This window comes from Pan troglodytes, chromosome 14 (genome assembly GCF_028858775.2).
Source record: "Pan troglodytes isolate AG18354 chromosome 14, NHGRI_mPanTro3-v2.0_pri, whole genome shotgun sequence".
In the NCBI taxonomy this organism is placed as follows: Eukaryota; Metazoa; Chordata; class Mammalia; order Primates; family Hominidae; genus Pan; species Pan troglodytes.
This window is the reverse complement of record NC_072412.2, coordinates 22,432,299-22,452,947: the sequence shown is the minus strand read 5'-3', so window position 1 is coordinate 22,452,947 and position 20,649 is coordinate 22,432,299. Positions and strand designations below refer to the sequence as shown.

General features: G+C 39.7%; 1 protein-coding gene across 6 annotated transcripts in view; it reads right to left on the bottom strand.

The window, feature by feature from the left end:
* SGCG (sarcoglycan gamma) overlaps window positions 1–20,649 on the bottom strand; it is a 166,236-nt gene that overhangs the window by 62,733 nt on the left and 82,854 nt on the right. For all 6 annotated transcript variants that reach the window (XM_009426723.4, XM_009426721.4, XM_054665082.2 and 3 more), the window contains one exon: window positions 11,261–11,348. In XM_009426723.4, the coding sequence (XP_009424998.3) occupies window positions 11,261–11,348 (88 nt within the window). The remainder of the gene's footprint in view (window positions 1–11,260; window positions 11,349–20,649) is intronic.

Here is a 20,649-nt window from a genome sequence, read left to right as displayed (position 1 = left end):
AGTCTAGTACTGACAAATTCCATCAGCATTTGCTTGTCTGATAAAGACTTTATTTTTCCTTCATTTATGAAACTTACTTTGTCTGGATACAAAATTCTTGGCTGACAGTTGTTCTCTTTAATGACACTAAAGATAGTACCCCAATCCTTTCTGACTTGTAAGGTTTCTGCTAAGAAATTTGCTGTTAGTCTGATAGGTTTTCCTTCATAGGTTACCTGATGCTTTTGTCTCACTGCACTTAGAATGTTTTCCTTCACATTGACTTTAGATAGCTTGATGACTGTATGCCTTGGTGATGTCCTTTTTGCAATGAGTCTCCCAAAAGTTATTTGAACTTCTTGTACTTGGATGTCTAAATCTCTAACAAAGCCAGGAAAGTTTTCCTAAATTATTCCCTTAAATACATTTTCCAAACATTTTGTTTTTTCTTTTCTCTCAGGACACCTAAGATTCTTAGTTTGATTGTTTTACATAATTCCATATTTTGTAGAGATTTTGCTCATTTCTTTAAATTTGCTTTTCTTTATTTGTGTCTGATTCAGTTAATTCAAAAGACTTGTCTTCGAGCTCTGAAATTCTTTCTTCTATTTGGACTAGTCTATTGTTAAAACTTTCCACTGCATTTTATAGTTCCCTAAATGTGTCTTTCATTTCCAAAAGTTCTGACTGGTTTTTGTTTTTTGATCTATCTCTTTAGAGATTTTTTTTTACTCATATCTGAAATTAAAAAAAAAAAAACTTTTTCAGAATAAAAAGAAATGAACAAAGCAAGAAATATGGGACTATGTGAAAAGATCAAATCTACGTTTGATTGGTATACCTGAAAGTGATGGGGAGAATGGAATCATGCTGGAAAAATTTCTTCAGGATATTATCCAGGAGAACTTCCCCAGCCTAGCAAGGGAGGCCAACATTCAAATTCAGGAAATACAAAGAACACCACAAAGATACTTCTTGAGAAAAGCAATCCCAAGACACATAATTGTCAGATTCACCAAGGTTGAAATGAAGGAAAAAATGTTAACGGCAGCCAGAGAGAAAGGTCAGGTTACCCACAAAGGGAATCCCGTAAGACTAACAGCAGATCTCTTGGCAGAAAGTCTACAAGCCAGAAGAGTGTGGGGGCCAATATTCACCATTCTTAAAAAAAAAGAATTTTCAACCCAGAATTTCAAACTAAGCTTCATAAGTGAAGGAGAAATAAAATCCTGTACAGATAAGCAAATGCTGAGAGATTTTGTCACCACCAAGCCTGCCTTACAAGAGCTCCTGAAGGAAGCACTAAACATGGAAAGGAAAAACCAGTACCAGCCACTGCAAAAACATGCCACATTGTAAAGACCGTCGATGCTAGCAAGAAACTGCATCAACTAATGGGCAAAATAACCAGCTAACATCATAATGACAGGATCAAATTCACACAAAACAATATTAACCTTAAATGTAAATGGGCTAAATGCCCCAATTAAAAGACACAGACTGGCAAATTGGATAAAGAGTCAAGACCCATCAGTGTGCTGTATTCAGGAGACACATCTCATGTGCAGAGACATACACAGGCTCAAAATAAAGGGATACAGGAAGATCTATCAAGCAAATGGAAAGCAAAATAAAAGCAGGGGTTGCAATCCTAGTCTCTGATAAAATAGACTTTAGACCAACAAAGATCAAAAGAGACAAAGAAGGCCATTACATAATGGTAAAGGGATAAATTCAACAAGAAGAGATGACTATCCTAAATATATATGCATCCAATACAGGAGCACCCAGATTCATAAAGCAAGTCCTTAGAGATACATAAAGAGACTTAGACTCCCACACAATAATAATGGGAGACTTTAACACCCCACTGTCAATATGAGACAGATCAATGAGACAGAAGGTTAACAAGGATATCCAGGACTTGAACTCAGCTCTGTAGCAACCTGACCTAATCGACATCTACAGAACTCTCCACCCCAAATCAACAGAATATACATTCTTCTCAGCACCACATCACACTTATTCCAAAATTGACTACATAGTTGGAAGTAAAGCACTCCTCAGCAAATGTAAAAGAACAGAAATCACAACAAACTGTCTCTCAGACCACAGTGCAATCAAATTAGAACTTAGGACTAAGAAACTCACTCAAAACCGCTCAACTACATGGAAACTGAACAACCTGCTCCTGAGTGACTACTGGGTAAATAATGAAATGAAGGCAGAAATAAAGATGTTCTTTGAAACCAATGAGAACAAAGACACAACATACCAGAATCTCTGGGACGCATTTAAAGCAGTGTGTAGAGGGAAATTTATAGCACTAAATGCCCACAAGAGAAAGCAGGAAAGATCTAAAATTGACACCCTAACATCACAATTAAAAGAACTAGAGAAGCAAGAGCAAACAAATTCAAAAGCTAGCAGAAGACAAGAAATAACTAAGATCGGAGCAGAACTGAAGGAGATAGAAACATAAAAAACCCTTCAAAAATTCAATGAATCTAGGAGCTGGTTTTTTTGAAAAGATCAACAAAATTGATAGACTGCTAGGATCACTAATAAAGAAGAAAAGAGAGAAGAATCAAATAGACACAATAAAAAATGATAAAGGGGATATCACCACCGGTCCCACAGAAATACAAACTATCATCAGAGAATACTATAAACACCTTTATGCAAATAAACCAGAAAATCTAGAAGAAATGGATATTTCCTGGACACATACACCCTCCCAAGACTAAACCAGGAAGAAGTTGAATCCCTGAAAAGACCAATAACAGGCTCTGAAATTGAGGCAATAATTAATAGCCTACCAACCAAAAAAAGTCCAAGAGCAGACGGATTTACAGCCAAATTCTACCAGAGGTACAAAGAGGAGCTCGTACCATTCCTTCTGAAACTATTCCAATCAATAGACAAAGAGGGAATCCTCCTAACTCATTTTATGAGGCCAGCATCATCCTGATACAAAAGCCTGGCAGAGACACAACAAAACAGAATTTTAGACCCATATCCCTGATGAACATCGATGCAAAAATCCTCAATAAAACACTGGCAAACCAAATCCAGCAGCACATCAAAAAGCTTATCCACCAAGATCTAGTTGGCTTCATCCCTGGGATGCAAGATTGGTTCAACATATGCAAATCATTAAACGTAATCCATCACATAAACAGAACCAAAGACAAAAACCACATGATTATCTCAATAGATGCAGAAAAGGCCATCGACAAAATTCAACAGCCTTCATGCTAAAAACTCTCAATAAACTAGGTATTAATGGGACGTATCTCAAAATAATAAGAGCTATTTATGACAAACCCACAGCCAATATCATACTGAATGGGCAAAAACTGGAAGCATTCCCTTTGAAAACTGGCACAAGACAGGGATGCCCTCTCTCACCACTCCTATTCAACATAGTGTTGGAAGTTCTGGCCAGGACAATCAGGCAAGAGGAAGAAATAAAGGGTATTCAGTTAGGAAAAGAGGAAGTCAAATTGTCCCTATCTGCAGATGACATGATTGTATATTTAGAAAACCCCATCGTCTCAGTCCAAAATCTTCTTAAGCTGATAAGCAACTTCAGCAATGTCTCAGGATACAAAATCAATGTGCAAAAATCAGGAGCATCCCTATACACCAATAACACACAAACAGAGAGCCAAATCATGAGTGACCTCCCATTCACAGTTGCTACAAAGAGAATAAAATACCTAGGAATACAACTTACAAGGGATGTGAAGGACCTCTTCAAGGAGAACTACAAACCACTGCTCAACAAAATAAAAGAGGACACAAACAAATGGAAGAACATTCCATGCTCATGGATAAGAAGAATCAATATCATGAAAACGGCCATACTGCTCAAGATAATTTATAGATTCAATGCCATCCCCATCAAGCCACCAATGACTTTCTTCACAGAATTGGAAAAAACTACTTTAAAGTTCATGTCAAACCAAAAAAGAGCCTGCATTGCCAAGACAATCCTACGCAAAAAGAACAAAGCTGGAGGAACCACCCTACCTGACTTCAAACTATACTACAAGGCTACAGTAACCAAAACAGCATGGTACTGGTACCAAAACAGATATATAGACCAATGGAACAGAACAGAGGCCTCAGAAATAACACCGCTTATCTACAACCATCTGATCTTTGACAAACCTGACAAAAACAAGCAATGGGGAAAGGATTCCCCATTTAATAAATGGTGCTAGGAAAACTGGCTAGCCATATGTAGAAAGCTGAAACTGGATCTCTTCCTTATACTTTATATGAAAATTAATTCAAGGTGGGTTAAAGACTTAAATGTTAGACCTAAAACCATAAAAACCCTAGAAGAAAACCTAGGCAATACCATTCAGGACATAGGCATGGGCAAGGACTTCATGACTAAAACACCAAAAGCAATGGCAACCAAAGTCAAAATTGACAAAAGGGATCTAATTAAACTAATGAGCTTTTGCACAGCAAAAGAAACTACCATCAGAGTGAACAGGCAAACTACAGAATGGGAGAAAATTTTTGCAGTCTACTCATCTGATTTACAGCACTAAATACCCACCCCTGTCCATGGGGTGGGGGAATGGGGTAGGGATAGCATTAGGGGAGATACCTAATGTAAATGACTAGTTAATGGGTGCAGCAAAGCAACATAGCACATGTATACATACATAACAAACCTGCATGTTTTGCACGTGTACCCTAGAAATTAAAGTATATAAAGGGCTAATATCCAGAATCTACAAAGAACTTAAACAAATTTATAAGAAACAAATCAAAAACGTGGGCAAAGGATATGAACAAACACTTCTCAAAAGAAGACATTTATGCAGCTAACAGACACATGAAAAAATGCTCATCATCACTGGTCATCAGAGAAATGCAAATCAAAACCACAAAGAGATACCATTTCACACCAGTTAGAATGGCGATCACTAACAAGTCAGGAAACAACAGGTACTGGAGAGGATGTGGAGAAATAGGAATGCTTTTACACCGTTGGTGGGAGTGTAAACTAGTTCAATCATTGTGGAAGAGAGTGTGGTGATTCCTCAGGGATCTAGAACTAGAAATTCCATTTGACCCAGCGATCCCATTACTGGGTATATACCCAAAAGATTGTAAGTCATGCTACTGTAAAGACACATGCACACCTATGTTTATTGTGGCACTGTTCACAATAGCAAAGACTTGGAACTAACCCAAATGTCCATCAATGATAGACTGGATTAAGAAAATGTGGCACATATACACCATGGAATACTATGCAGCCATAAAAAAGGATGAGTTCATGTCCTTTGTAGAGACATGGATGAAGCTGGAAACCATCATTCTGAGCAAACTATTGCAAGGACAGAAAACCAAACACCGCATGTTCTCACTCATAGGTGGGAATTGAACAATGAGAACCCTTGGACACAGGAAGGGGAACATCACACACTGGGGCCTGTCGTGGGGTGGGGGAATGGGGGAGGGATAGCATTAGGGGAGATACCTAATGTAAATGACGAGTTAATGGGTGCAGCAAAGCAACATGGCACATGTATACATACGTAACAAACCTGCATGTTTTGCACATGTACCCTAGAAATTAAAGTATATAAAAAAAGTTTTTCATGTTAGTTTTCACTTTTTTCTTGTATTTCCTTGAGTAACTTAATAATAAACACTTTGAATTATTTATCTGGTATTTCAAAGATTTCATTGGTTTAGAACCACTGCTGGAGACTCAATGTGAGCTTTTGCAAGTTTTATAAAACCCGGTTTTTTCATATGGCCAGAACTATTTCTCTGGTTCCTTCTCATTTGGGTAACTATTTCTTCTAATTAATTTTGCATTTATTTTTTGATTCTGCTGGGATTTTTTAAATTCTTTTTTGCACCTTGAGGATATGACTTTAATATTTATAGGTTATTGTCAACTAGCTTTGGCTATGGGTACTTTCAGTGGTGAAGAGTCTGTATGAGTTCCTTGGTTATAGAGAATCTGTGTGATGGCTTTCTAAGATGTTGGTTGACGTAGTGACATGCTGGGTGTGTGAGCAGGTTCACTGTCTCCTGTGGGGAGCTTCCCATCTGGTTCATGGTGTAAGCTGCTGCCCACTGCTTCTTTCAAAGTGTGCTTTCTTTCAGCTTTTTTAATTAAGTTCCCGTGTTGCTTCTTGGAAGCAAGTTCACAGCATAATTCTCTACAAACTGTTATGTCTTTCCAAGTAGGAAAGGCATGCTAATAATGCCTCTAATCTTCCATCTTGGAAAAAAACCCTCAAAACCCCGACTCTTAAACAACCAGGTCTTTTGTGAACTAACTGAGTGAAAACTTACTCATGACCAAGGGGACGGCACTAAACCAATCATGAGGGATCTACCTGCATGACCCAAACACCTCCCATCAGGCCCCAACTCCTACATTGGAGGTTACGTTTCAACATGCAACTTGTAGGGGACAAATATCCAAACCATATCATTCTTCCCTTGCTCCCCCAAATCTCACATTCTTCTCACATTGTAAAATACAATCATCCCTTCCCAAAAGTCCCCCAAAGTCTTAACTCATTCCAGCATGAAGTCCAACGTCCTAAGTCTCATCTGAGATTCATCTCTTTCCACTTTGAGTTTATAAAATACAAACAAGTTATTTACTTCCAAGATATGATGGTAATAGAAGCATTGGGTAAATGTTGCCATTCCAAAAGGGAGAAATCAGTCAAAGGAAAGGGGCAATAACATGGCACCTCAAGGTGACCAGCACCACTCCTGTGGCTTTACAGGGTGCAGTCCCAGTGGCTTCTCTCATGGGTTGGAGTTGAGTGCCAGTGGCTTTTCCAGGCTCAAGATGCAAGTTTCTGGTAGCTTGACGATTCTGGGGTCTGGAGGGCAGTGGCTCCCTTCCCATAGCTCCACTAGGCAATGCCCCAGTAGGGACTTTGGGGCTTTTACCCCCACATTTCCTCTCAGCCCTGTTCTAGTACAGTATCTTTGTGGGGCCTGTGTCCCTGCAGCATGCTTCAGACTGGACATCCAGGCTTTTCTACACGTCTTCTGAAACCTAGGTGCAAGCTGCCAAGCTTCCTCTTGCATTCTGCGGGCCTGGAGACTTAACACCATGTGGAAGCAACCAAGGCTTATGGCTTGCGCCTTCCACAGCGATGGCCTCTGAGTAGTATCTGGGGCCCTTTGAGGCACAGCTGGAGCTAGAGCAGCTGTGATGTGGGAAGCAGTGTCCCTGAAACCATGGTTTCCTCTTAGGCCTCTGTGCCCGTGATGGAATGGGCTGTCTCGAAGATCTCTGAAATGTCTTCAGGGCCTTTCCCCCATTGTCTTGGATATTAGCACTTGGCTCCCTTTTAGCCATGCTGAGCTCTCTAGTAAGTGATTGCTCTGTAGCCTGCTTGAATTCTTTCTCTACCACAGTGCCAATCAGCAAATTTTCCAAACTTTTCCACTCTGCTTCCCTTTTAAATATAAATTCAAATTTGAAAGTTTTTTTTTTTGCTCTTATATCTGATTGTAGGTTATTAGAAGCAGCCAGACTGCTTCTTGAATACTTTGCTGCTTAGAAATTTCTTCTGCAGTATACACTAAGTCATCACTCTTGAATTCAAACTTCCATAGGTTCCTAGGTTGTGGACACAATGCAGCTGAGCTCTTTCCTAGGGCATTACACAGGTGATGTTTATTCCAGGTCCCAATAACATCCTCATTTCCATCTGAGACCTCCTCAGCCTGATCTTCACTGCCCACATTTCTAACAGCATTTTGGTCACAGCCACTTAATAAGTCTCTAAGAAGTCCCAAACTTTCTGTCATCTTCCTGTCTGAGCCCTCCAAACTCTTCTAACTTCTGCCTGCTACCCAGTTCCAAAGCTGCTTCCACACCTTCAGGTATCTTTATAGCAATGGCTCACTCCTCAGTACCAATTTTCTGTGTTACTCGATTCTTACACTGCTATAAAGAAATAACTGAGGATGGGTAATTTATAAAGAAAAGAGGTTTAATTGGCTCACAATTCTGCAGGTTGTACAAACATGGCTTCAGCGTATGCTTCCAGTGAGGGCCTCAGGAAGCTTCCTATCATTCCAGAAGGCAAAGAAGGAGCAGGTGCATCACGTGGTAAGAGTAGGAGCAAGAGAGAAGAGAGAGGTCCCAGACTCTTTTAAACAACCAGATGTCATGTGAACTAATGGAGTGATAACCCACTCTTCACCAAGGGTATGGTGCTAAGCCGTTTGAGAGGGATCCACCCCCATGATACAATACCATCCATTAGGCCCCACCTTCCACATTGGGAATCACATTTCACCATGACATTTGGAGGGGACGCACATCCAAATCATGTCAGAATTTAATTGGGATTTTTGGTTTTGACTGTATTGAATGCAAATTGTTTTCAGTGGTTTTGTAGAAAACACTTATTCACTTAATTAAATGAGATTAATATGGCTAGTTCACATAAATTACATTTTAATACCCAAATTGGCAAAATTTAACTTCTTCCAGGAAATATGAGACTAGAAGGTTGCAACTGTGGGAAGTCATGTACTGAAGAAAACCTTGGATTTGGTGAGCTTGGTGCTATTTCCTAGCTCAAGGTTATCAATATAACAGAGACTTTCCAACTAAAGATTTACTAGAAATCACTAATTTAATCACTTTCTCAGGCATGAGACACCAAGGTTAAAACTAGAGATTGAGGCGAACAGTTCAAACCAAAGAGATTTTGATGTGTAACTTATTTTATTTTTATTTTTAGAGATGGTCTCACTTTCTCACCCAAGCTGGAGTGTAATGGCGTGATCATAGCTCACTGAAGCCCTGAACTCCTAGGCTTAAGCAGTCTTCCTGCTGCAGCCTCCCAAAGTGCTGGGATTACAGGTGTGAGCCACTGACCCAGCCTTTTTAAAAAAAGAAAAACTAAACAAAACAAAACCTTTAAAACCCCTGGTAATTTCTTGGTGACAAAAATGAAATGGAAACTATATTTGAAGCAACTAGAACAGTTACTAGCATGCCATAATTTCAAGAAATCTGATTAGAGAGGAGGGCCAGTGGAAACAGCTGGCTGAGAGAAGTAAGCCCTCAGTCTTTCCTGTTTTGACTTCTCTACTAACTAGCTATGTGCTCTTGAGCAAATCTGCTTTTTAGTCCTTCAGTTTTTTCATCTATGAAATGAGAGGCAGGTTTATATTATATCTAAATTCCCTTGTATAATATGCGAAAATCCACACCCAACAAAAAGATAAACAGAGGAATGTGTATTTGTACTAATTAATTTTTTTTTTTTTTTTTTGAGACGGAGTCTCACTCTGTCGCCCAGGCTGGAGTGCAGTGATGTGATCTTGGCTCACTGCAAGCTCCGCCTCCCGGGTTCACGCCATTCTCCTGCCTCAGCCGCCCGAGTAGCTGAGACTACAGGCGACCACCACCATGCCCGGCTAATTTTTCGTATTTTTAGTAGAGACGTGGTTTCACTGTGTTAGCCAGGATGGTCTTGATCTCCTGACCTCATGATCCACCCACCTCGGCCTCCCAAAGTGCTGGGATTACAGGCGTGAGCCACCGTGCCCGGCCGCTAATTAATTTTTATAGGAATATAAGAAGATTCTTCTACTTTTGTAGCTTCTAAGAAATAATTACATAGTCTTTATTATTATTACTTGATAGCATATAAGGTAGCCCATAGTCATTCAACAAATATTTGTTGGAATGAATGAGAAAAAATGGGCAAAAATTCCTCAAACACTTGAAAGCTATAGGCAGTTGAAGATTTTCAAGAAATGCTGGTAAAGATAAATGATAATACTGCATAATTTATCAAGAAAATATAATTTTTAAAAAATACATCTTAAGAACATATATGCAGGAAAAACTGGGGTTCATCTCCTGATCCACGGAGAATTTCACTGGACTTAGTTATTAAACAAAACTTCCAGGCCAAAGAGAGATACAAGTTATGATCAAGAATAAGTTATAAAGCAGAGGATAAAGTACAGAACATCTTGTATTAGTATAATAAAAAGGAATCATCAGATTAACATAAGGCTGTAGTTTCCCATGTAACATTATTCTGTTTTGTAAAAATACCATTAAAAAGAGAGACATTGGAAGCTTGTGTTGGCAGTACACCTCTCATTTATTTTCTGATAATGACAAGGGCCATCCAGTTTCCTAGACTTAGCAAATCTATCCAATGTTAATAGTATAGTGAATATATATATCTTCCTTATTCTTATTCTCTTTTTTTCAAACAAAGGGTCTCTTCCACCACAGAATTGAATTCCTAGGCTCGAGTGATCCTCCCTGTCTCAGACTCCCCAGTAGCTGCGACTACAGACGTTCACCACCACACCTGGCTAATTTTTAAAATTATTTTTTTAGAGATGTTGCCCAGGCTGATCTTGATCACCTAGATTCAAGCAATCCTTCCATCCTGGCCTCCCAAAGTGCTGGGATTACAGGGGTGAGCCACCATGCCTGGCCTGCATTCCTTCTTACCAGCTGGTTTGCTCTTCTGATATTGCTTTCATCTATATTTCTTCTTGCTGACATTTTTCTCCCTTTGCAGGATTCCATGTGACCTCGCTCCCATGTGACCTTATCCTCTGGCCTTAGTTGATTGGATGGGTGTACATAGCTGACTGACCCGAAGGAATGTGGTAGGACAGATGAATTGGGCTAATTAGAGTACTTTGTGGATTTAGAATTTGCGTAATTGAAGACTAAACTGTTTGATGTTGATAACTACAGCCGAGCAGGTAAGAATCAGGGAGGCCCTATAGGTTCTGTACAGTGAGAAGTGATACAGCCAAGTGAAAATGGTGGCAAAGATAAACTGGAAAGGAGGAGAATGGAGCACATGGGGAGAAGGAGAGAAAAGAGAAGAAAGAACGGGGAGGGAACTGAATGTATTCTTGGCTCTCAGCCACTGGTCTCTGTGCTCTTTGAGGCCAGCTACTTGGGTTCCTTTCCTTTGGTTGCTGCAAGAGTCTTTGGTAACCCACAATAAACATTTTGTTTCCTGTACTAGCTTTAATTGTCCTCTATTTCTTGGAACAAAAATAACTCTAATCAAAGCACTTCAGGCTGTCCCCTCACCCCCCACCCCACTCTGTGGTGCTATTCTGTGGTTAACACAGCACGATATTTAGAAAATTCATACTTTGTTCATAAGTAGCTTTGATTTCTTTAGAAGAAAAAACAATGCATTCATTTAGCACTATTCATGGACAACATGCATGCAAAGCACCATGATGAAGCTGGACTCACCGACTTTTAACCTGCCTGTGACCTCCCCTTCTGAGTTGCGCGCATTTACAGTCACATTCTGGGTTGATTGTAGAAGCAGAGATGAGTCCTAGAAAGGGATTTATAAAATTTGCAAAATAGGTGCTGTTTAAAATGATTATATCTTTATAATTCTGTGTAAATTTAGGATTTATATAAAATTATTTATCCATTGTTACAGATCCTGGAAATCCTATAAATTTGTGGCTAAGACAATTAAAAATTCCTGAATCATATTTTTTTTAACATTTTGAGTATTTATTGAAAGATAAAAGAATAACAATCATAAAATGAGCTCCAAACGCAAGATAGGGATAGAAAAAAATATGAATTATTTAGACAAATATGCAATTTAACAGAGCTATATGGTCACAGCTATGTCAAGGAAAGACACCTACAACAGTGGGGTTCTAGGTAATAGAAATGCCATATACTTTTTCCTGCTACTCTCTATTTCCATATTTTTGTAATACATTTGTGTTTTTATAATGTGTAAAGTAAACTTTATCAAAATAAAAAAATCTATGTATACAGCAGAGTTATAATTACAGACACATTTGTGGTATTGACTGCTTTGTTCTTGCTCTCCAGATAAAAAATAAACTAAGCATTTAGCTTAAGACATTAGAAAATACACAATAAAATCGACATCAGAGAACAGAAAGAAAAATAAATTTCAAAGCACAATTTTATGTATCAGTAAACAATAGTTTTGAAAAAGCACATGCAGTCTGAGTTGATTATTTAAAACAAACAGAATTAAACCTAAACAAAAAAATAGAGAAAACAATGTATTTAAATCATAAATTCAGAGGAAGTAAAATGTATAGCTATGCTAACTATGAAGTGAATAGTATTAATTAGGAAAACCGACTTAAGTACAATGCTGGAATTGGCCAATAACTATGGAAATATTAGAGAAAACTGCCAAAAGGTACTCCAAATGTTAGTGATTGTCTCTAAGTGGGTAGCATTATGGGCTATTTTGCTCCCTCTTTGTGTGTGTGTGTGTGTGTGTGTGTGTTTAATTTTTACTTTTTACTTTTTTCCCCACTGCAAGCTACTTTAATTCTTTGAACAATTTTTCCATGCAGGTAAACTATTACCGTATTTTACTATTAAGAAATATTTTCAATAGATTTTTTTCTACAATAACATTTACTAAAAACATTTGGTTCATTAATTTTTGTCTATATGAATGCTGTCCATCGTGGCTTTTGACAGTCTGAGTTTTCTTTGTTGATCACATTTCTACCAAGATCAATTTTCCTGAGTCAAATTTTGTATATCCAGATTTTGCCAATATTTGACTCTACTATTGATTTAAAAAAAATCAATTTTACCATGTACATTTTTCCTTCTGTTGCTTTTGTTTGGGTTTTTAAAAAATCACATTTTTTCGCTTTACTTGTCTCAAAACTTTTATAATAAGCAGGTATGAATTTTGAAGTTAGATATGAATAAAAACCAACTGAAAAAGCAAATTCCTCTGTCTCCCAAGACAAAATGGGCAGTTTGCTTCTTTTGAGCTTTAAAGACAGAAATAGCTGCCTTTCTAAAATTTAAGTGAAGCGAAATGTTGACATGCCCTGAAAGGACTGCTAAGGTTGGGGGAGCCTGTTAATGGGCCTTGAGAGGCTCTGTGACTCCAGACTAATGTCCCAGGGACCACTAAGAGTAAACTGAATTTCTAGATTACTGGCTACCTTCACAACTCTCTGATGTCTCCAGGATGGGAGGGTAGTCACACCAAATGCCAGAAAAATAAATGCTAAATAATAATTCTTTGAGGTTCAATGGAATATCTATCACTTAAGTAGCAAACTATTTACAAAGTGTCCCAAATTTTGCACGTTTGCATTGCAAGATTTTACTAGTAACATGAGTAGGTGAACTGTTCTTTACCTCACTCATCGAATAAATAAATGAAAATTGAGGTTTTTTTTTTTTTTTTTTTTTTCTTTTCTGTGACAGAGTCTGGCTCTGTCACCCAGGCTGGAGTGCACTGGCACGATCTCGGCTCACTGCAAGCTCCTCCTCCCAGGTTCATGCCATTCTCCTGCCTCAGCCTCCCGAGTAGGTGGGACTACAGGTGCCCGCCACCACGCCCCCTAATTTTTGGTAGTTTTAGTAGAGACGGGGTTTCACCGTGTTAGCCAAGATGGTCTCGATTTCCTGACCTCGTGATCCGCCCTCCTCGGCCTCCCAAAGTGCTGGGATTACAGGCATCAGCCACCGAACCCGGCCTTTTTTTTTCTTTTTGAGACAGAGTCTAGTTCCGCTGCCCAGGCTGGAGTGCAGTGGCGCCATCCGGGCTCACCGGAAGCTCCGCCTCCCGGGTTCCCGCCATTCTCCTGCCTCAGCCTCCGGAAGAGCTGGGACTACAGGCGCCTGCTGCCACGCCGGCTAATTTTTTGTTGTAGAGAAGAGTTTCACTGCGTTAGCCAGGATGGTCTCCATCTGCTGACCTCGTGATCCGCCCGCCTCCGCCTCCCAAAGGTCTGGGATTACAGGCTGAGCCACCGCGCCTGGCCAGATTGTGCTTTTTGATTTAGGCCACTCTTGATAATACTACACTCAGAACTACATTGCTCACTCCTTTTCCTGAAGAAAAAAAGATGAATTACAGCAAGGTTCTCTCCTGCATGTTATAAACACTGCAGAGTGTAACACTTGCATTTGCCACACAAAAATGCAGGGAGAGAGGAGTAGGTTGGTTTTCCATCTAAAATTAAAATTTTTTTTTTGATAGAAATTTTTTTTGGGAAGGAAAACTCGGTGTGTAGATCTTGCTTATCTTTTTGAGTGTATACTTACATTTTTTATTTAAAAAAATGTTTTTTAGAGACGGGGTCTCACTATGTTGCCTAGGCTGGTCTAATTTAGAGACAGGGTTTCACTATGTTGCCTAGGCTGGTCTCAAACTCCTGGGCTCAAGTGATCCACCCGCTTTGGCCTCCCAAAGTGCTGGGATTACAGGCGTGAGCCACTACATCTGGCCTATTTTTTGTTAAAAAACTTTTTTTTTTTTTTTTTTTTTTTAAGAGATGGGAGTTTCACTCTGTTGCCAGGCTGGAGTCCAGTGGTGTGATTATACAGTTCACTGTAGCCTGAGACTCGTGGATTCAAGTGATCCTCCCACCTCAGCCTCCCAAGTAGCTGGAATTACAGGTGTGTGCCACCACACCCAGCTGATTTTTTTTTTTTTTTTTAATAGAGATGAGTTTTAACTATGTTGCCCAGGCTGGTCTTGAATTCCTGGGCTCAAGTGATCCACCTGCCTCAGCCTCCCAAAGTGCTGGAATTACAGGTGTGAGCCACCAGGCCGATCGATTTTTAAATTTTTAAATAGAATTCCTATAATATACGAATATAATACACAAATCACCTACCTCACTTTTAAAATTCTACATTTTTTTTAAGACAAGTAGAAGGGTGACTTTATTCACCAAGTGATCAAAAGCAGGCTGCAGAGGACAGGGATTTAGATTGGGAAACTCTTTGTATTCTATCAAACTCTCTTCTTTACTGGCTACCTTAAGGCATTTTTGCTGGGAAGAAAAACCTTAATAACATCAAGGGCAGTTTACCTTAGCCTTTCTCCCATCCCATTGTACCCCACCCTACCAGCTAGAAGCAGAAGTCTTAAGAAAAGGTTTTGAGGAAAATATCCTGTCCTGGTTTACTCCATGCCAACGAATTCTTCAAACACATCCTTGACCTGGGACATAGAGTTCAAATCTAGTTCATGTGTTTTGTCAGGCTACTGGTCTCCTTTCTTAGGAAGACTCCTGACTGTGCCTTTTCTGTTTAAAGATGGTAGAGGTGACAGGTGTTCTCCTGCAAGATGGCCAAGGTGTGGGAAAGCAACAGATCTTTGATTCTGGCAATCTCTCGCACCGTATGCAGGGCCAGGCCTGGGTGGGCATACTGGCAACGGCTTTTGGAAACCCAGTGAGGGAGGAAGAAGGGAGCATTAGTTTCTACAATAATTCTCTCTAATGGGATCTTTTTCACAGTTTCTCGGGCTTGCTCAGCAGAAGAGTAAGTCAGAATTGCCATGAAGCCCACATACAGGTTGGGAAAGTGGCTCAACAGGGGCTCGATGACTGGGTAACTGCCAGTGAAGCAATGCCGGTACATCTTGTGGTCAGAGGGCACATATTTTTTCAAGATGCCCAGTAGGTCTTCATCGGCTTCTCGGCAGTGGATCATCATGGGCTTCTTTAAGAGAGACGGCCAGCTGCAGCTGTTTCTTAAATACCTTCTGCTGCTCTGGGACATGCGTGGTGCACATGTTGCAGTAATCCAAGCCCACTTCTCCAAATGCCACAGCCTTGGGGTGTCGTAAGGCTTTTAAAATACTTCTTTCTTGATAGTCATTATAATAATGGGCAAAATGAGGGCGACAGTCAAAGGCTGTCAGCCAAAGGCTGATCATCTTTCAACAGATCCTCCCACAGCCTGTCCCTTAGGTTTTGAGGATTGTCGAAGCAAGAAATGCAACCCTGAAATTCCTTGGGGAAGGTGTTGCTATACATTTTTCTGAATTTGGTAAAGGTGCCTTTGAAAGGCGGCCTGGAATACAGCAAGTCCAAGTGACAGTGGGTATCAACAATGAAACCCTGTTGCTTTGGCTGCCAGAGGGCACTTGGCAGAAAGCTAGATGCATGTCCTCCATAAGGACGTTGTAATGTCTCCTCTTGATACACTCCCTCCTCCTTCGCATCTGCTTCCACATTTCTGGAGTAGTGAAATAAGGAGGAATTCTTGGATCTGCCTTCCTCTGTCATCTTCAGGTCTCTGGACATGTTTTGGGCACTCACTGGAAAATTGGTGGAATAATCACTCAGGAAGCTCTGGTGGCTGCTCCTCTCATTCTGGAATATGTTGTTGTTGCTGCTGCTGCTGCTGCTCTTCCCAGCCTGGAATGTGTTACTGCTGCTGCCCAAGGAGGGATAGCAAGAAGACTTGGTATTGCTGAACCAAGAGCTGGTGTAGTCATGCCAAGGACTATAACGAGGTGGAAAAGTGGTATAGTCAGTGGCATAGTACGGAGGCTCTGACACTCCAGGAAGACACAGTGAGAATGGCTTCTCTTCAGAGAATACGACTGTGGTTCCACCTGCATCAGATCAGTCACACCCTAAAGAGGGGCGCTCAATCACCATCTTGTCTTTGTGCTTTTGGATCATTGAATGGGAGCTCTAGTCTTCCGGGAAAATTTAAAGGTGGAGAGCTTTTTTCACAAATGACTACTTTGGTTGCTAAGTCGCTTTTGGATTATTGAATGGGGGTTATAATCATCCAGAAAATTTAAAGGCGGAGAGCTTTTTTCACAAATGACTACTTTGGTTGCTAAGTCGCTTTTGGATTATTGAATGGGGGTTATAATCATCCAGAAAATTTAAAGGCAGAGAGCTTTTTTCACAAATGACTCTACTTTGGTTATTAAGTCGCCCCTTACTGAATTTCTTAGGAGGATTAACAATCACCCTCTTGTCCCAGGAGCTGCTCATCTCTGGGGCTGACTCTTTCTCTTTTTGAGGAGCAAAGATAGTGGCGTTCCTGGCTCGTCCTTCTCCGTAGTAGAGACGCTCTCCTAGGCTTGATTGTGAACTAGTGACAGCCTCTTCCTTTCCTTTCGGCATGTCATCTCCCAGGATCTCCTGGAGAATCCTCACATAAGTCAATTAAGCGTCGCTATCTTTAGGTCTACCCTACCTGTTCTGGAACTTGTTTGGTTCCTCAGTTTCATTTTGACCCTCACTTCCAGCTGCAAATTGAGGGTTCATGAAATTATAGGAGCTACGTTTGGAATTAATTTTAAGGCTGTAGATGCCCTCCTCCAGAGAAGCCATTTCTTTTAGAAAGGGGCTGGCAGAGTGCATTGGGGATCACAAGGACGAAAGGAACCCCAAATGCTCCGATTTAGGCAGTCTTTGTAGCCAGTCCTAATCACGCCAGTGGCTGAGGAATGGGAGGAGAAGGAGGAGGAAGAATTTCTGTGGCAGGATGAACCTTAGGAAAAACCTTGGTGTGCAGGCCACAAAGTACTCCTTTTGGGCTTTCAGGCCTTTGGGGCCTCTGTCCCCTTCCAAACCACGTTACTGAGCTCCCGGGGCACCTGTGTTTGCTGGGGGATCTTACCTAAGTGCCACTCCAGTGGTACTTTTCCGGGTGCTGATGGGCCCCAGAGCTGGAGGGCCTTCACGCCACTCCGGCGCCTCAGGAATGTTTCCTCCTTTTTTCAACTCTTTATCACAGTTCTTGGTGTTCTAGAGATGCCAAAGCCCTTCCATGATGATTTCAAAGCGCTTTGGAGAAGTCGTAACGATCCAGGCCCTGTATGGCGTCCGAGCCTACAATATACTTCTAAGGCTGCCCCAAATGATCACCTGAATCATATTGTTAAGGAAGTAGATGTATTAACTTTTCTCATAAAATATGAGAATCCCATGGGTTTACAGTGCTTGTGCGCACTGGTTACAATGTGTCAAGGCAGTTCACAAGGTAAAGATCTAAAACAACCAAGTTTTAACCAGTGCTTTTGCTTTTTCAAGGAATTAAAATTCTATTTTTAGGGATTATTTATGTCCAGGACATGATATACTTTAAGAAGATGAATCTGAGAAATAGTTAACTGTTCTATAAGAAATACCATGTTACTTTAAAAACACAAAGGCTTCTCATAATTTCAAATGAATTAAGCAACATTTTTGGATGGCTCTGTTTTTTGCACTTTTTGTTGAAGATAAAGTGGCTTTATGAGCACAAAAGTGTTATACTTTCTTTGTTATCGTAATCCTGATACGACACAGTGATCCTGATACGGTGGTTTTGTTTATACTTTCTCTGTTATCGTAATCCTGATATGATATGTAATCCTGATACGGTGGTGGTGTTTTAGAGAAGATTGCTTGTTTTTATATACACAATTTTCTTCAAAAGGGATTCACTAATTTTGCTGTTGGATGCAGGTAGGTTTACGGTTCACTCAGAGGAAACCAAATATCTTCCAGAGTGGTAGGGAATTATGTGATGTTTCAAAAGGAAAATAGTCTTAAGAGCCCTTGGGAGCTCTATCTAGGATGTCAGAAATTCTCCAACTAGCTTTGTGGAAGCAGATGGACCTATCAGCTTCTTATGGTATCCAATGATGTCACCTTAACACTTGTTTCTGCAATGTTAGAAAATAATTAGCATGATAATGAGTTAACACTTTATCAATTAACTTGAGCATTGATCCTTTCATTTTATCCTGTATTTTATAAAGTAGGCACCATTATTGCTAATATAGGGATGAGGAAATTGAAATCCCAGGGAATAAATTATAGCTGCCTCAAAGCCACACACAGCTGCAGATGACAGTTCCGTGGTGGAGCCAATCTTTAGATGCCCACTTCCAGGCTCTCTCCACCATTCTCCTGGAATGGGAGGACAGGGTTCTGGTGAGAGCAGTGAGATCCACTCCCAAGCGCAGAGAAAGTAAGCTGTTCTGGGATTCACTTCCTGTCATCTAATCCAACAGTCACTTTCAAACCCTTTTCTTTTTCTGCTTTCCACGACAGGGGTTGCCTGCTTTCTCAGACTGTCTTGAGGCTAGGGGTACCCAAGGGACACAATTCTGGTCAATGGGAGGTAAGCTGAGATCTGCAGAGGGTGGAGCTCAGGGTTTCTAGGCAAGCTTTTGCATTCCTTGTGAAAGAGGCATATGCACCAGCACTGCACATGTCCCGGCTGTGTGTCTTGGATGTGGCCTCATAACTGTCTAGTGATTATGAGGGGCAGGCGGGTGGCTGGCAGATACTCTGGCCTTAACATGGTTTAGTGCTGAACCGAAGCTGCAGCTGCCCCCTCCAGCTTCCTGTTATGTGAGACTAAAAGCTGCTATTAGTTTATGCCACGGCTAGCTGGGTATTCTGTGTTCACAGGGTAAAGCTCTTTTAATTGACAGAGCAGAATTAACTCTGTATCTATATTACCAACAAAATTGTATTCATAACTGCTATAATGAAACCTCTTATATTGAATTATACTTGCTCTTTAATCTATATTTTTAAGAAGTACCTTAAAACAATCAACGTGTACATTTTTAATAAAAACTGATGTTTTTTGTGAAGTCCAGAGACTTTATTTTCCATTTTCTAGGTAAGAAAACTGAAGTCTATAGATTGTGAATGTGATTTTCAGGTTTTTGGTTTTGTCTTTTGACTTTTTAAAACTATTTTTATTGTATTAAAATATAAATATACTATGTATATAAGTTATAGATAGCACAAAATTTACCACTTCAACCATTTTTAAGTGTATAGTAGATTGACATTAGGTACATTCACAGTATTGTACAACCACCACTATATCATTTCTAAAATTTTACATAAGGGATTTTCAGTTTTTATCATTAGCTAATGATGCCTTTTAGAAAAATTTTACGCCATTTAGAGAATGACAGCAAGGTATAAGAAGAACATTTTATTTTTCTATTCATCTCAATTGAACGCTGAATGTACCTGTTTGAATACAGCTGTTGTGTCAACACTACACCTTAGGGAGTAGGTGAAAGAATCATAGAACGTAGAACTTTTTATTACTTTTCTCAACAGTGCATGACATATAGAAGGAGCTGTGAAAGAAAGAGGTGTATAAAAAGACCATTAACAATGTAAGGGGTAATTGGTATGGCCCAAAGATAGATCAAAACTGCTATAGGAGTTATCAATACCTTATGAGATTGATGTTTTAAGATACTTTTTGAAAATGTAGATTAGAGGGCAAGTACAATTCACCACTTCATTTATATACATAAATAACTACTTCCAACTTGAACCTAATATAGGAATGGCAGAAACTAATTTAATCATTGAAGCAGCAATCCTATATTAAGAATTCTATCAAACAGTATGTGGAAAAATTACATTTATTGGTATAAAGTTATTTGTAATATTTTCTTACCATTCTTTGAATGTCTGTGGGATTCATAGCAGTGTCCCTTCTACCATCGCTGATATTGATAATTTGTGCCCTCTCTTTTTAAAATATTCAGTCTGGTTCAAGGTTTATCAATTGTTATTGATCTTCTAAAAGAATCCATTTTTGGTTTCCTTAATTTCCTCTATTGTTTTATGTTTTCTATTTTGTTGATTTCTTCTCTCATCTTTCTTTTCTTCTTTGACTTTTGGTTTATCATGAAGAGATGCTGAATTTTATCAAATGCTTTTTCTGCATCTATCGAGATGACCAAATGGTTTTTGTCCTTCCTTCTATTAATGTGATGTATGGTGTTTATTGTTTTGCATATGTTGACTCATCCTGGCATTCTTGGGATAAATGTGTTGTATTTGGTTTGCTAGTATTTTGTTGAGGATTTT